This window comes from Seriola dumerili, unplaced genomic scaffold (genome assembly GCF_002260705.1).
Source record: "Seriola dumerili isolate Sdu_G_001 unplaced genomic scaffold, Sdu_1.0 BDQW01000295.1, whole genome shotgun sequence".
NCBI lineage: Eukaryota > Metazoa > Chordata > Actinopteri > Carangiformes > Carangidae > Seriola > Seriola dumerili.
In genome coordinates, this window is record NW_019174550.1 from 111,268 (window position 1) to 128,679 (window position 17,412).

Below are 17,412 nucleotides of genomic sequence, written 5' to 3' on the forward strand. Positions count from 1 at the left end.
ATAGGGGATGGTTTCTACCCAAATCACCAGGGGAGAGATTGAGATGAAAGAAGGATGGGTGAATGGGGAGAGACTGACAGACAGTGAGGGGGAGAAGATAGAGGGGTGGGCCCAAATGGTCCTCAAGGAAATAGCCTGGAAATGAGGGTGGAGTGATTGAGGGGAGGTATTTAAATCCATCACTGGAATAGAATAAGAGAGAAAATCTGTGTACACAACAGAAAATACACCTGGGTATGGAAAAAAGAGAGAGAGAGCTTGGTAGTTGGGAGGACCAACATAATGAAAGAGAAAGAGGGAGGAGAGGATGGAGCCCAAAGAAATTTGGAATAACAGCAATGGGAAGTAGTCTTTTAAAAATCATACAAAAGGAATAATGTCACAAGGGAGCAGGAGGGAGAGGAAATAGAGACAACACAGCATGGTGAAAGCCCTGCAGCAAAGCGATCCACTGCTAGAGAGAGGGATGTGTGGATGAAAGGACGTAGGCGCAGAGGTGTCCCATTGAAATGCCACATCAAAACAGATGAGTGCAGATTCTGTACAATCCCATGACATATTTGTGGCAATTACACATGGAGAACTAATTAAATGATTGAATTGAATGAACTGAATGAGATCTAAGCTCCCATGCTGATCGGCTGCATTACTTTCTCTACAGAAAATATTCCAATAGGTGAGCTGACTTGCTACTTAACTGCTAACGTTTGTAGAGTAAAGGTGTTTAACTCTAGAAACCAAGGCTTGTAGCAAATAATGCATCTATAAATTCAGAGAGAAGGTGACACCTCATCTAGCCCAGCTTCAGAGTCAAAGTAACCCTTTGATAAATTTGTAACAAAACCTGGACACTGATATTAAACAAAGCAGTATTTGTTGTGGGGTTGATGTATTGAGATGCATTAAAATGCCCTGGATGAATTTAGCACGTAAACACAAAACGGTGACACAGTTAAAATGCTTTTCTCTAAGGGAACAAACTTTAAGGAGATAATGAAACGGCGGCATCAGTAGAGGTGAAGGTGCAGCAGCTGTGCAGCTTTAGACAAGAAAATGCTGCTAGACACAAAGAGACTCACACAGAAATAAAATAGCAGAGAGATAAGTGAGAATGACTGAGCCAAGGCAACCAGTGTCACTGGAGAGCTGCTGAAATTCAGCGAAAGAGGGAGTAAGTGATCTGAAGTTAGACTAAACTCTAAACAAATCACACCGCCATCAAAACAGAAGGCGGCGACAACTGTCACAAAGGAGAGACAGATGTAGTGCATATCCAAAAGGTGAAATTGAGATATAAACTTCCATCCGAATTGAAAAAGGGAGGAGAAATGTTCAAAGAGGAGACAAGAAGTCTGAGGGCTTTGAGGAAGGAAGTAGGGAAATCTGTCTCCAAGGACAGCTAAAGGCAAAATGGAAGAGGGCAGCACTTGAAAGAAAGCCTACCACAATGCAGTCAGGGACTTCCAGTATAGCTTTCTATCATGTTATCAATTTGCCAGTGCCAATATCACACCTGCTAGCAAGCCTGAGAAAAGAGAGTTAGCAAAAGGAAGTCTGGCTTATGAATTCAAAAGGAGGGAATGGAAGAGTGAGATTTTATACTTTCTATCAGGGATTTGTGTTCATATTTTGTTGTTGTTGTTGCTGCTGCTGCTGCATGGGTTTTGACAGGTGGACTGAACTGAGCTGAGTGAGAGAGACAGAAAGAGAGGAAAACAGAGGTTTTAAGAAAAGAAAGCGAGGAAAGACAAGATAAGAAAAAAGGGAGCATCTATTCTCCAGCGACTGACAAAAAGTGAGTTACACAGTGAGATAGTGGTATATAATGTTTAAACAGATTACAGAACAGCAGAGCACATTGTGTGGCTGCCAGATTTAATCATCTATAAAAAGGTCAGTCACATGCTAGACAACACCAGCTTCCATTTTAGCATGGCTTGTCTAATTCTGGTGGCGTATGTGACAGAGCCAGGTGGGACGTTGCCCATGTGGCCTCCGCTGGGCACTGGTCACCCTGTCACCCGTAGCTCCCCTGACACCACCAACTAAGCTTCCTTCCTGGAGCTTTGCCACAACATTACAGTGTCACACTTGATTTTATTAGAAAAGAATGTCCTACACTATCCAATATGAGATGGCGTTCAGATATACTGAAAATCTCAGAAATAGAATAACCAAGGATTTCCTGAGGCTGTGGGGCGAATGTGGGAAATTACCACAGTGGCATGTCTTTCTCGCCCAAACATGGGCACAGCCCACCTGAAGGACAAAGAACAGGAGAAAGAATGTCCCTCCATTTTAATGAGGCAGCATTTGCAAAGTGACCTCTGTGATTCCATCTGTTAGAAAATTCATCTCATCTTCTCAGCAAAAGTTCCATTTCCATACAATTTCACCTTTACAGGGCCTTTCACACACCAAGAGTTTCTTTAATCTTAACTACCACAGAACATACATGGGTGGACATACACCAAAAGAAAAATCATGAAAAATGTTACAAAACATGCATCTATGGGAAGTTGATTATGTTTTTCGTTGAGGATGTGTCAGAAATGTGTTGAGTCTTTGGTAGCTGTTGTACTGAAGGGCAGACAATGCCACAAAAAACATCCATACAGTTGAATTATCACCTCTCTGCCAGTCTCAAAACCCATCTGACATGAAGTAAATACCACATACAATAGCACAATAGCACAACTCAGAGCTTCATGACAATATTATTTGTCGCAAGGCTATTTTATTGGAATTGTGTTACATTGTACAGTATAGGTGTCATTGAGTCCAAACACTGTGTAAATACTGAAACGGAGATACCTTAGTAAATATCTCTAAATTATATAAGATGTAGTTGGTTTCTTTCTTTTGTGCTCCTGGTGGTTATTTTTTTTAAGTGAACTGAAGATGTACCTTTTTAAAAACACTGGCAATCTGTTGGGAAAGAAGTTGTCGATACTTTATGAATCACAGTACATAAGGGACGGCAGCAAGGGCATCTGTATCATACTTGTACACGTCAGAGCCAAAAAAGTCTTTCATGAGATTCAGAAGTCCTCAAAGTGTGCAGGCAGGAGTGGAAGGGCTTTGACAATTTTCACAATTTAGCTCCAGTTACAACAGGATCAACCTTCCTGCTGGGCACTCATAGTGTCAAGTTGGGCACGGAATTTAATGGGGCCAGAAACGATCAGAGGGAAAGAAAGAGGAGGAAGTTGGAGAGAGAATCACGCAGAGTTTAAGAAATAATGAGAATAATGAAAGTAGAGTCTCAGAAAAGGGACGCAGAGTTAAAAAGGACAGGGGAAGAGTTTGACAGCCACAGGAAAGCAGCATGCTGAGAAATAGACAGATGAGGGCATAGGTAATGAGTCACAAACGGAGAGGGAAATGAAAGGACTGAAAAAGTAGAACCTCAAAATTAGGTGTATGGCAATGCCACTCATTGCTGACACTAATTACACACCGTATCTGACTAATATTTGACAGAGTACTGAACCAATCTATAAATAAGTTTAAAAAATATGTGGTACACTGTATGAACTATTTTCATCCACTGGAGAAATCAAACATCCAGAGATACTTTCAGTTTCTGTCATGTATTTCACAATATGATATTGCAGGAGAAATGATAGCAGCTTCTTATTTTAGCCTACTGGTAACTAATACAAGAAATTATACAAGAAACAAGATAAGTACATCTGCTGAGGCAGGGATAGATAAGGATGCAAGGAGAGATAACAGTGAGGAAGGGAGGAGGCATGCAGAGACAAAGATGGAGAAAGAGGGAGGAAAGAAGAAAAGAGCAAAGACGCACAAGGCCAAAAGGATGGAGGAAAGAAAAGGAGGGGAGGGAGGGGAGGGACAAAACTAGGTTGAGAGTTGTACCCCAGGGGAAGATGTAATTAAGTGTTAAACTACTGTGTCAATACATGTGTCAACTCACATCAGAGGGAGATGAAGGAAAGGAGAGAGAAAGGGTCAGCATTCAATACATATGTCAACTTATATTATACTGTAAGATCAGAGAAAGGGAGGAAGTGGGTAAGGGAGGCAGAAAGGGACAGACAGCGAGATTCATACTACCTTTTATCATGTGGTTAAAGTAAAATGAGGAGAAAATAGGGAGAAATAATGGAGACAGACAAATACTGGGGGATTGGGGAGGAGAAGGAGGTCATAAAAAAAGGAATGGGAATGAGAGAGAAAACAACTGAATCAGGCAGAGCAAGAAAATCAGGCCAAATGAGAGAGCCGAGTGAGAGGGATAGATTAAGGAAGGCGAAAAGACAGAAGGAGGGATGAAACAAAATCCAGAAGGGAGGGGTTGGGGGAGAGACAGGCAGAAAGACAGATCAAGGAAAACAGAAGAAGAGATCAGACTAAATTGAGGGAGGCAGCCAACGAGATAGTAAACAGTCCGACAAATCAAGACCAAAAATGGAGGAAAGGGTAAACGAACAAAAGACATGACATGGGAAAAAGGAAACGAGGGCAGTATAGATGTCAGCCAGAAGAGGAGATAATTGCTTTGTTGTTCCTCCTCTTCTCTCTCTCTCCTTCTCTCTCCCTCCTCTGTCTCTTGCTCTCTGTGCCCAATCTTGTCTGGTGTCAGACCACCAGACTCGGTAACGCAGATAGAGAGAAAAAAAAAGAGGAAGGAATGAGGCCGCAAGAGAGCACGAGAAGAAGAGGAAAAGAGAGGGAAAGAAAGATGTGGAAAGGGGGACAGGATTCTACCGCTCCTTTATCCCGTCTTCTATCAGTCTTTTCTTTTCCTCTCTCCCCCTCTCTCTCCTGGGTACTAATAATTACTCGTTTCTGTGTCACCAGCTTGAACAAAGCACTCCCTTGTCTCTTTCACTTTCCCTCTGCATCTGTGTGTGCGCGCGCCTTTGCAGGGTTTAACCATAATTAGAAGCACAGAAACAGACACACACGCTCTTGGTATGTTAGGTGACAGAGCACAATGCCAGCATCTGCAAATACAGGGATGCAATGAGAACAATAACCCCTGCCTCCCTGACAAAACCTACTCAATAAATCAATTCATTTCATTTCAGAACAGTAGCCTAACTCATATGGGGACCACTTTATATTCATGAACATATATTGTCTGAAGAACACTAAGGATTAAGGTGAAAATCATTTCATCTGTCCAGTATGCGTATGCATACCACAGAGCTGCATATTTACATATACATGTGACAATAGGCATGTAAATATGGTTAAAAATGCATAATGCAGTGAGTAGTAACGAATCAGCAGATCAAAGATGCATGTGTCCGGGTCTTCCATGTATATTTCAGTGAATTTGCTTGCCTATTTCTGTCGCAGTCAGAGTGGCAAAAACAACCAGAGAGGTGATTCACGATCTCATAAGGGAGGGAGCAGTGGTGGGGCAGAGGAGAAGAGTGGTGATGAGAAATATAAGATGAGGGCAAATGGAGAGGTGGCAGGGAAAAATAAGAGGAGAGGAGAGGGGAGGATTAGGAGGAGGGAAGAGCAGAGGGAGATAAAGAGGAAATGATGAGGAGAGGAGAGGAGAGGAGAAGGAAGAGGGGAGCTGGAGTGACCTTGGATGCTGAATAATGGTACACGGTTATAGCTGTGGCTAATAGAGACATAGTACAGTGACTGCAAAATGGAGAAAGGCTGGGAGGTCAGGTGGCGCCCGGTGAGAATCGGCTGAGGATTTGCAGTGAGCTGAGCTGATTGGCTGCAGAAACACAGAGGAGGTAAAAGAGACGGAGAGAGACAAAAGAGGAGAAGAGATGAGCAGAGCCAATGAACATAACAAAAACTTTAATTCAAAGTAAAAGGTGCCAAGAAAGAAGGTGTATTACTGCAGATTTAGGTAAAGGGAAAGAGAGGATGGGTGATTACAAAGTGGTGAAAAAAGCAAATGACACTGACAAATAAGAGGGAGTGTCCAAACAGTGAAAAGATGGAAATCTGTTCATAAAAGATGGATGGAAAAAGAATGAGGAGGAGAGACTGAGGGAGGGAGGATCGAAAAAGAGCTAAAAAGAAAGATACAGGGAAGAATGGAGGATAGAGTGAATAAAGGTACAGATAATGAATAGCAAGATTAGAAAAATGACTAAAGGATTCATTCAAGGTGTGTGCATGTGTGTGAGTCATGGTCACACAATGGAGGACCAATTGAACAGCTTGATGCTGTGTCCCAATGTATCATATGTAGTGCAGACTGCAAGAGGAATTCGGTTGTTTTGGTAATCCACACACACATATATATATATATATATATATATATATATATGTGTATACACAAACACATTTGGTGCAGGATAATTCATAATGCAAGTATATATCAGATAGTCGAGAGGGATTCAGCATAAATACTGCTTGTATAACAATACAGTCTTCTTTTCCAGCACTGGATCCAATAAAGCTTGTAACTGTCTATCGGCTAGATTAATCAAACTGAGACACTGAGCGACATGGGAAAAGTAAGGAAACCAGCATGCATTAACATGACAGTGAATCAAAGTAAGAGAAAAGCCATTTAAATATAACCTTTGTTAAAGAGAGGCAGCCCCTCAGCCGAACATGACTCCCCACACTGATGGTCAAGTCTGTGCCTCGCGGGATCTATCAATTATACGGAGACACATAAAGGCTCTGGATGAACTGACACCACTGTAATATTTCTCAGGGCCTTTTATAAGCCTATAACATGACCGGGGCTTTTTATTCAGACAGAGAGGCAGCAGGAGCGTTATGAGTGCCGCTTCTTGCATATTTCATGTGGGAAATCTGATTAAGTATCCCACTGCCTTTACTACTGGACTTTTACAAGGGTAATTCGCAATCCTCCGCTGTGACTGATTGCCCAAGACGGGCTTTCATTTTAGGTTTTCATTCCTGATATATTTGGATATAATGCCTTGGTTTGATTTCACTTCTTGAGGTGCCTCGCTCTTTTCTGTAGAAATATAAAAAGTATGTACTCAAAACCTTCATTTTGCTACTTTCATTCCCAATTCTAGTTATCGCTCTGAAGTTTTGGGCCTTGCAATGTAGTCAGTGTCCATCATTTCACAGAGCTACCCGACACTTTGAACAATCAAGAGTTTATTTAAGTGAAGGCAACAGTTGGAGCAGACATTCAAGCTAATTCACTTGTTTAAAGAGTTGGATACCAGCATTTCCTGGGACATTATAGCAAATTGGCTTTAGTATGCCCTCTTCTTAGACTATGCAATTGTTCAAGTGTCTGCAGTTTATTTATTAATTTTTATGCTTGTTTGGAATTTGCAATGAATTTGCATGAAAGAAGGAGATTACTGATATTCTAGGACATGAAGGCATGGAAGTTGACTGGTCATGAAAATGTAATGTGTGGATATTATATAAAGAGCTGCTTTCTCTAGAATAATGTGCCTTTACCATGGTAACACACACCTGGTCCCAAAGTTGCTCAAGCACAGAGAATGAGTTAATTGGCGAATTTGTGACAGTGTTAGAGAGCAATCTATAGTGACCTTATGACCACAGGATGAGGCAGATTTTAATGAGACTGCCCCATGTGTCCGTTGAGATTATATTGGGACTGGGAGTGTCAGACAGTACATTGTAATTCCTTATCAAATCATACTGAGCTTCTGCAGGAAATTAGTTTGGAGGCATTTCTGTGCCAGTCCTTGCTATTCAAATCACTCCAGGAGATTCGCTAAGGCAGTGTAACTGAGTTTGCCACACGCTGTTCTTTGCAAAAAGCACTTTTAATCCTAAATTATAGCAGTGCAATGGTTGATATTCTGGGCATTAGTTCAGAAAATTACAATTTTGTTCACTTTTAAGCCTCAAGAAGGCAGTGAAAATCAGTGATCAATATCCCTTCTTCACAGCACTGTAACCCAAGTTTATGGTTCTGCCTTTGAGTAGACCCCTCTTTTGTTTCCCAGATAACTTAGCATTATTCAAGACAGCTAATCCCCTTATTTATGTAACACAAATATAAATATATTTGTGAGAATTCAAAATTCAAGATAAAGACAAGTAGGCTAAATAGCTGCTGTCCTTGGTCTCTTTATTTTGAATGCATTGTAGGCAGAGTAAGGTTAGGGGCCTTCTGCAGTGGGTCCCCCGGTGTCTGAGTCACACTAGATGGCATTTATAGGATGTAGCTCAAGTCTGAGGGGAGCTTGAATGTTAGCAATAGACAATACAAATAAGCTCTTTGATGTAGCGTGAAAAAGGACAGATAGAGAGGGATTCGGAGAGAAACTACAGGAGAGGAAAGAAAAAAGAAGTCACTGACAAAATATTCAGAGCAGCAACACAGAAACACACAAACACACACACACACTTGCCCACACAAGAGGAGTGGACAGCAGAGGGCAAAGTCATACCCATCAGCGACAGACACTTGAGCTGTGCTGCAGTCTCCCACACACACACACTTTTACCCTAACAGGTCACATACACAAACCCACTAACATGAAAATACACAGATTGTCATTCAAGTATGTCCTAAATACAAACATATACAACCATGAACACGCGCACACACACTGAGACAAGCACATACAACTTACGTAAAGCCTGTGCCCCTCCATTCTTATCACCACCTCTCCTCATTGTTTTTCCCTCTCGCTGTCTCTCTATTGTTCACCTATTCTCTGCTTTAGTTCTAACGGCTGCTCAAACACTTAAAATGAGGACACATTCAAAGCACTTTTTTCATTATTATCCCACGCAAGCACTCACTCATTAGATACACGCAGGAACACATTTGCAGTCAAAAGACAACAAAGCACAAAGCATGACAATACACATTCATTTCCTATATTCCACTAATCAAAACCATAAAATGTCTCAGCTTTACTGTAATCCTAGCCCCAACAATTAAAACTAAAATGGCCTCTTTTTTCCAATGCGAGGTCCCACAAAATGGCTCAACTTTTTCTTCACGCAGGGATTCAAGTACGAGCACGCACACATACACACACACACACCCCTGCACTCCAAATGAGCAGACAGAGTTCTCTTTTCATGTTCCCTGGGCGCACTCTCCATCAATAGCCTCATTTTCCCTCTCTCCCCCTACTGCAGTATCCACTCTTGCGCAGTTTCTAGCCATCCTTTCACCCCCCCCCTCTCCTCTGCTTCGGTCCAGTATTCAAGCCTTTCTCCTTAGTTCCACAATAGTCAAAATATTCAGGCTAGTATTCAAGTTACAGCAGATATTTTATATTTAACTACACATCCTGTGCACAGCATGCCTGTTTATTTAACTGACCTCCTCTTTTCTTACTTTTCTTTGTTTCTAGGATTCTACCATCGACCAGTGACCGTTTCCTGTTGAAGAACTTGGTTTCCGGTGTGGACTATAACCTGTGTGTCCTCGCCATTTTTGATGACACCATTACATCATTGGCAGCAACAAAAGTTCTGGGCTGTACCACATTTTCCACCAAGGATGTTTACCCAGCATGCCGCTCTCTCCAAGCCCACTTTCTGGGCGGGACACTGACCATCTTGGTTGGTGGTGTTGTTGTGGTCACCCTACTCGTGTTCACAGTGGCGCTCATGGTTCGTCACCGGGTTTGCAATCATGGTGACCACATGATATGTCACAACAGCAACACTGAGGCAGGAGGTGGGGCCTGCTGTCAAAGTGGAGGTGTAGGGGGTAGGGACAAAGGGGGAAACGGTGGCGGGTGCTACCAATCAAATGGGTCCGGGGACATGATGATGGTGGTCCTGCCCAATGGTCTGCCTTCCAAAAGAGGAGGCGAGAAGGAAAAGGAAAAGGAGAAGGAGAAGGAAGCAGCTGATTCTGCATCCTCTCTGCCTCCAAAACTCCCTCCAAAGCCCAGGCCCAAGCCTAAAGTCAACCTGGAGCAGTTTCTTTCAGCTGGAGGGGTAGTTTCAACGACAACAGGGGCAGGACGTGAGATGGCACTGGTGGTGAGGCAGAGGAAGCTGGAGAAGGCGCCACCGTACACCCCTGAAAGTGACAGAACTCCCCTCTACTACTCCCCTTCCCCTCCATCCACCCTGCCCCGTCAGTCACGCTCCAGGGACCGCCCTAAACCCCGCCTGGAGAGAGAATTGACCAATCGTGCCAGTTTCTCTCTGGCTGCACCCCTGAGAGACTCAGAGCTGTTGGACTGGAGAATCACTCCCCGAGGCAGGGACAAATGGAACTCCTCACAGGCCTATCAGAGTCCAGTATCCCCTTTAAGTCCTGCCTGCGGGACCGTTAGCAAACGGCGGCACTCGTTGGATATGGGCTCCTCTGTTGCCCTAGCAACTGATGCTGCGGCCACTGTTGCCAAGCGCTACGGTGCTGTCAGCTACGCCAAGCGTCTGAGTGTGATCTGGACGAGGAGGAGCCAGTCGCTTCATGGTATGCTGGTGCAGTGTGCCTCGACGACAAGCACAACATCTTCAACAACCAGCGACGAGGGCGAAGGCGGCGGTGGCTTTGGACCACGCTGTGAGTTTCAGCGGGGATACATCCACGCTTACAACACCACCAACTCCAACTCTAATGCTGGGATCACTAGTGGGAAAGCAGGCAGCGTAAAAGACAGGGGGAGAGAGAAAGGGAACGACGGAAGAAATGCTGAAGAACTGGAGGAAAGTGTTGTGTAGCGGCCAGTTGAACAGAATAAAAAAAAAAAGTCAAGAGGGACAAAGGGTTCTGTGAGAGGACAGTTTGAATGGGATCTTGATTTGACGAGGGTGAAGCGGTAGGATAGGGAAGATGAAGTGATTGCAGATGAGGAAGGGAAGGTTGCAAGTTCAGAGGGAGAAAGACAAGTAAAATTGACTTAATTCTCACTTGTGCAGTCCTTGATTTGCCTGGGGAGAAGTCAAGAAAAGTGAAGAGGAGAGGCGAAAGTGTACCTGGAAGTGAGCTGGAGATTTTTAAGAGGCTCTTTATAGCTTGACCTGAGGAGTGATGGGTGGAAAAATAAGTGGGAAGAGAGATGTGACAGGAAAAGCGGGGTGAGTGGGAGAAACATAACACATGGCAGTTTTAAAGTGGTCTTTAAATACTCAAGGCTGAGTTCAAGCTGTATCAGTAAAACATGGCTGATACAAGACAGAACAATAAAGTAGTAACAAAAAAACAAAAACCTAGGCAAAGGGAGTGACAATTCTGAGACGAGACAATGTGAGTGGTATATATAGTCGCTAAGAGAGGGAAAGACGTAATCAAAGAGGGGAAAACATCAACAGAACAAAGGATATATAGCAGAGACGGAGATGGCGTGAGCTCAGCGTGGATTCTCAGTAAAGCCTATACACTAATAGAGCCAGACTCTTGCTAACACTTCAACTCTCCAGGGTCCCAGCCCCCACAACACCACCAGGGTTTACACTGGATCAAAAACATCAACACAACCGGTAATACTGGAGAAATGCTTTTCTCTCTGACAAAAATACAACAGTTCAAAAAAAGAAAAAAGAAAAAAAAAAAGGAAAAAAAAAAAAAAGACATTTTGATGACATAGCTCTGCTTTGTTATCTTGTTTTTTTTTTTTTGACTCCAACACTGACGGCCATTTTGAAACTCTTTTCCAAAACACGATGAATGTGACTTTTATGTGTCCTCTGTGGCTGGACAATGATTTTGGCTTGCCATGCCTGCGGATTATGGGAGCATAAATACAGAGCCGGGTGCATTGGACATGATCAATCGATATGGGCTGGAAAGAGCGAGTGGAGCACAGACATTATTAAAAGAAAGACATTGGGATTACAATGGAGTCGATATGGATTACAAAACGGAGGAGACAGGGGTGTATGATGAAACGTGTGTGCGTGTGCATTTCTGAAAGACAAGATCATACTGGATGTCAGATAATAATGGACCAAACAAATGAATAATACAAATGGCTGCATAAGTGTGCATGCACTGGTGGATCAGGGACAGGATGTGTGTATGTGTGCCTGTGTGTGTATTTGTGTGCGCACATGTATATGAATGTTTGTGAGGGGCAATCCACTCAACCAGACGGTATGGCGCTTTCTGGACATGCTGTAAAAGGAATTAATCCAGAATTTTAAGACTCGAGGTGATCAGAACGCCCACAGTGAAGTCAAAGTGAAACGTTTAAAGACATTTTCACCAAAATCAGAATAAATCACTATTTCCAGCAAAGTAGCATGGTCAGAAAGCAGCAACCATTAAGCGGGAATCAAAATTTCAAATTCATTTTTTTGTGACTTCAGGTTCCTTTGTGCCACATGGATTCACTTTCAATCCAAGCAGTGAATGTTCTCAGAGAGGAACCAGTTTAAAAAACATGAAGCCGCTCACGATATAACTCTCTTCATTGGAAGACTTTGTAAAACTCAACTAATGGGACGACTGATCCATTGGCACATACCACAGAGACTCTTAAAAAAAAATCTATCAATGAGAAAAAAAATGAAAAGAGAAAACTTGAAAGTACATATATATAGTATATATATATATATATATATATAAAAAATGATGTTACTTGTCGCACCATGTGTTTCTGTTTTCTGGGGAATGATGTTAGGATCCAATACAAAATATAAAATGTGTGATTTTTTGTTTTAAACAAAAAATCGTCATGATTAGAACAGAAAATGTTGATTATGACTAGGCAGAAAAATAAAGATCAAAACAGACACTGTTGAAGCACACACAGCACAAACACACAAACTGGCAAGCACACACACCCCAAAACAGACACACACAAACAGATGCCTATAAAACAGAGCCAATTACATTAATAATAATGACTTTTAACCATTACTGTTGTTTCCTTTCTGTTTTTATTTCATTTTGCCAAAGTCAATATTGTTCTCTGGACTTGATATAAATAATAAAAATTACACGTATGAAACAGAGACGGACTCATTAACGTGAGGGAGTAAATCATGTGTTGTGTTTGTGTGCATGTGTGTTTACATATGTACTTTAAAGGTGTATGTATGAAAAGAATTTACAGTATGACATTATTGGATAGTGTCAGTGTAGTTTAGTACGTTGCCAAGTGCCAAATCAGATTTTAAGAGAATTAAGTGCTATTTAATCAACTATTTAATTAATCAGTTATAAGGTAGACATACTTGAATAAAACATTTATAATGCTTTGGTTTAGTTTGAATTTGCAGAAACGTGAGGATGATTCAGTCTTGTTGGAAAAGTTTTGAGCTAAAGGCAAACTTGTGCAAGATGCTTTAGTGCATGCATGCATGCATGGCAAAAATGAAGTTGTTTACTTGTCAGTCAGTGGAGTTGATTAGATGGTAAGTAACTCTACTTGAGATAATTAAGAACAGCATATGACAGGAAAGATGGAATGAGAAAAACCATAAAAAAAGCAATCCGGGGAAAGGGGGAGATCAAGAGTCCCAGGAACAGATGTTAATGCATTTAGAAAGACAAAAAGATAAGAGTAAACAAAAGACTTCCTACAACAGATCTGATATGACACAGAGAATAGGAAAGAGAGCTCAAGTGACAACAAACAGATTTTGTGAGATAGAACAAGAACTAAAAGCTGTCAGGACTAATGGATCATGATTCTGATGCTTTGTTATTATCAACCATATCTGCTGGTTTCAGACAGTCTAATGTAAGACATTACAAGACCCTTTCACTGCTACCTGCAGCTCAGTTAAACGCCAATTTAGCAGCAAAGCGAAGACATTAACTGGCAGCGATCTGCAAGTGAACATTGCTAATTAAACTTCTAAAGATATAATTGAGAAGAAGACAGAAGAAAAGACAACAGCAAATTGAAAAACATGAAGTAGCAATCCAAAACATCCCTTCATGTATCGATTTTCTTTATCCAGGTCATGGTGGCAACAGGCAAAGCAAGGTAGCCAAGACCCCCTTCTCCACAGATGCATCTGGCTCTGACTCTGGTTTCCATCCCAGTGGATGCAGCCAGAATACTTCCCCTGGGAGGTAAACTGAATATAGAAACCAAAACAATATGCTGAAAGGGGATGACTGCTGCACAGAGCTGCAGACTGGGGTGTTATTTCTCAGTTGGATCAGCAGCAGGTAGGGAGGTCATTGTGTTAAGCGTTCAGTGAGTGTGTTTGTGTGCAAGCCTGCGTGTGTCTCTGCACATATCCATGGCTGAATGTGCTCATTCCCAAATGTGTGTATCAGAGAGGCAAAAAAACAAACACCATGTGCTGAAAGTTATTTCTGTCATGTAACTATTTTGTCACAATTTATTACCAAGCAGATAAAAGATTATTTAACCACACTGTGTACCTGGTGTGTGTGTGTGTGTGTGTGTGTGTGTGTGTGTGTGTGTGTGTGTGTGAGACATCAGGTTAGAGGGCAAATTGATTTCAACCTCTTAAATGGCCACATTAAAGACTACAGTCACCTTTGAGAAAGGGTGAGTCTGCGTGTGTGTGTCTGCGTGTGTGTGTACTTATGTGTGACGGACAAGAACAATACAGCACAGCACAAAATAACCCCTCCCTCTTCTTTCTTTGCCGTAGGCAAAACCCTGGCCCAATTTGACTAATTAAAAAAAATGCTGAGTAATGTGCAAACACACATCCACACATAACCTTTTAACACACACATTCACAAATGTGCATATATAGGCACTACAAGATAACCTTGAGGCAGCAGGGTCTGCATGTTTCTGCGTGCACGTGTTGTGTGTGTATGTATGTGCCTTGAAAGGCCATGCCTGCCTTCAGCCAAACTTCCTCTGACATTTGCAGTTATGATCAAGGTATGATGCATTTGCCTGCAGTATGTTGAGTAACTGCTGACTAAGGATGCATCAGGACTCAGCACCTCCTGCACGAGAAACCAGCTGGACCAGCTCTGCAACATGCTGAACTGGTCTATGATAGAAACAGTATAGAGAGCATTCTAACTGGCTCTGTACCACAGGCAAAGGTACCAAGATTTTTACATCAAATAATAATTACAAACCGATGATATTTGCAGAGCAACTATGCATGAGTGTCACCAGTGCAGAGTCTGAAAGTATTAGTTGGAACTCTTCTGATAAAATTCTTAAAGCAGCACACTAGACAAAGAGCTGAATAGACCTCAGTTCAAAATTGAATCCCAGGGTCCCTTTAAAGCATGACTCAAACTTGTATAACTCGGCCAAGTCTAAAACTGATGTAATAAGTGCAGACATTGTACCATAACTTGCAGGGACATAACTCTTTTGAGAATAGTAGTCATATCGTAAAGGAATATTAGCGGGAATAAATAATAAGAGGACACAGTTAAGCTCTCATGCTGACTCAAGAACATTTGTAGATTTGAGTTCAATATTGAGTTCATTACATTGGCATATTTATAATGGATTATATATCATTTTGGGCAATGTGGTGTCAGAGACATTATTATTATGTTGAAAATTGTAGTGTTGAACTTGCATTTTTGTGGGTAACCCAAATCAGAGGAAAGATGATCAGAAAGTAAAACTTCTCTTTTTCTTACACATCAATCTGTCTGTCATCAAATGGCACTTCAGGATTTGGCATTAGGACCTACCTCATATAAAAATGTACGTTGATGGTAAGCAATAGATTACAATTATGAAGCTTAGAGAATGTGCATGTAGAAAAACATAAATTTTTTCCAATTGACATTATTTGTCTTTACAAGGGCGTATGATGTCTTGAATCATCATTTGTTCATCAGACGCAGTCACTTACAAAGGCGAAGTAGCAGTATAATCACTTGGTGCTTCAAATCTTTTTAATCACTTTGACTGAAAGTATGAATGAATTAGTGTGACAGAGTGAGATAGTTATTGTTTAATTTACAAAACAACTATATGAAACAAAAGAGTTGTTTTTAGAGGCTAAAAAAATGATGATGAGTGAAAGAAGATAAAGTTGAGTTTAATGGAATTTTACATCTGACTTTCTGTTTGAAAACATGACAGTTCTTTTACCATGTGTGCATGAGATGTTTATTGACAGCTCTGATTTGCTCAATCCCTCTATGAGCTAATGAAACATCATTTAACTACCCTTTGTTCTGGACATTCAATGATGATGACAATGATTATAATCCTGAACAATCAACATATAGAATCTATAACCACCCAGACACTGATCTCTGTTTCCGTCAAGTTTTTAATTAATTTTTCTGTTTGTATTATGGTTAACAAGACTCAAGGGAAATGAGGCTTGAATAATGACTACATATTGTCAGGAGAGCTAATGATGAAGGCTGATGGCTTCACAATGATATCATTGAGCAAGTATAACAATGTCAATCTAAGTGAAATATTACACACATTGCACCTGGAGGGATTCTCTGAGGATATCTAAGCTATGCTAACCAAAGCAAAGCAAACAAAAGCCTTTACCTGTATAGATCAGATCAGTGGACACCCTGTGCTTTCACTTAATCTTGAACTGAGTGTGTTACTATTTCATAGAATAGCACGGAGAAGCTGACAGAGAAGAGACAAAAGGAGATGAGGAGATAGACGTAGACAGATATCAGTGGAGAGGTAGATAAAAAGATTGATTGGAGATAGAAGAGCAAAGAGAAGGAGAGAGATGGGAGTAGCAGCAAAGGAGGGAGAGATCGATGGAGGAAGTGAGGAACAGGACTGGAGTACTACAGCAGCCGAGGGAAGGAAAATAAATAAAGATTTGCCCTATCTAAATACAAGATACAGAGAACCAGCTTTTTTTATTGACCTATATATAATGTTTTTTTTTGGTTACCCGAAATGCTTACAGATACCAAAAAGGAATCAAGCTTCTAATTGGTGCAAAATTGACACCGTCAAATTCGGGTTTATTGGAAATGTGCTGAATTTTGATAAACACCAGCTCTACTTATACGACAGGATTGAGGCAAACACCAACAGTCTCAGCTTCAGTGTGTTTAATTACGCTAAGGTAGCAGAGTTAATTTGATAATGACATGCTACACAGAGCACCTTTAAAGGAACAGATGGGAGAAAAGATAGAAGTGAAAGAGAGATGACAGAAGAGAAAAAGAAAAGAGACAAAGGGGGATAGACAATGCTCAAACTAAAGGGGTGCTAAAATGATAGAAGACTGAGCTTCTCGCAAGGCTTTACCTTCATGCATCATTTCCTTTTTTTTTTTCCCCCCTCGCTCTGCCTTCCTCTCACCGTCTCTCCACAATCTTTAATCTAGCCTATCTAATTTGCGCTCTCCTTCACCTCCACTGACTCTTCTCATTCAATCCTTTGTTCACTGCATTCACTCCTAATCTCCACTTCTGTCTGACCTCCTTGCTCTCTCGCACTCCTGTGCTTATATCACATATTGTTTCGCCAGTTCACTCTAGTTGTCTCTCACTCATTTTACTCTCTTCTCCTGACTGTAAGAAAATGTTCTTTGCCTCTGTCTCAGCTCCCCTTGAAGAATATTAACCTTCTTCTCTTTCTCCTCAAGTCCCCCCTTCAG

At 41.5% G+C, this 17,412-nt stretch overlaps 2 protein-coding genes across 2 annotated transcripts in view; one reads left to right on the forward strand and one right to left on the reverse strand.

Moving 5' to 3' along the window:
* Positions 1–10,623, forward strand: part of LOC111231288 (leucine-rich repeat and fibronectin type-III domain-containing protein 4-like) — a 36,556-nt gene extending 25,933 nt beyond the window's left edge. Inside the window, exon 7 of the mRNA XM_022758333.1 lies at positions 9,294–10,623. Within this exon, the coding sequence (XP_022614054.1) occupies positions 9,294–10,623 (1,330 nt within the window). The remainder of the gene's footprint in view (positions 1–9,293) is intronic.
* The window catches only part of pc (pyruvate carboxylase), a 282,921-nt gene that overhangs the window by 105,275 nt on the left and 160,234 nt on the right, over positions 1–17,412 (reverse strand). The gene's annotated exons all lie outside the window — the stretch shown is intronic.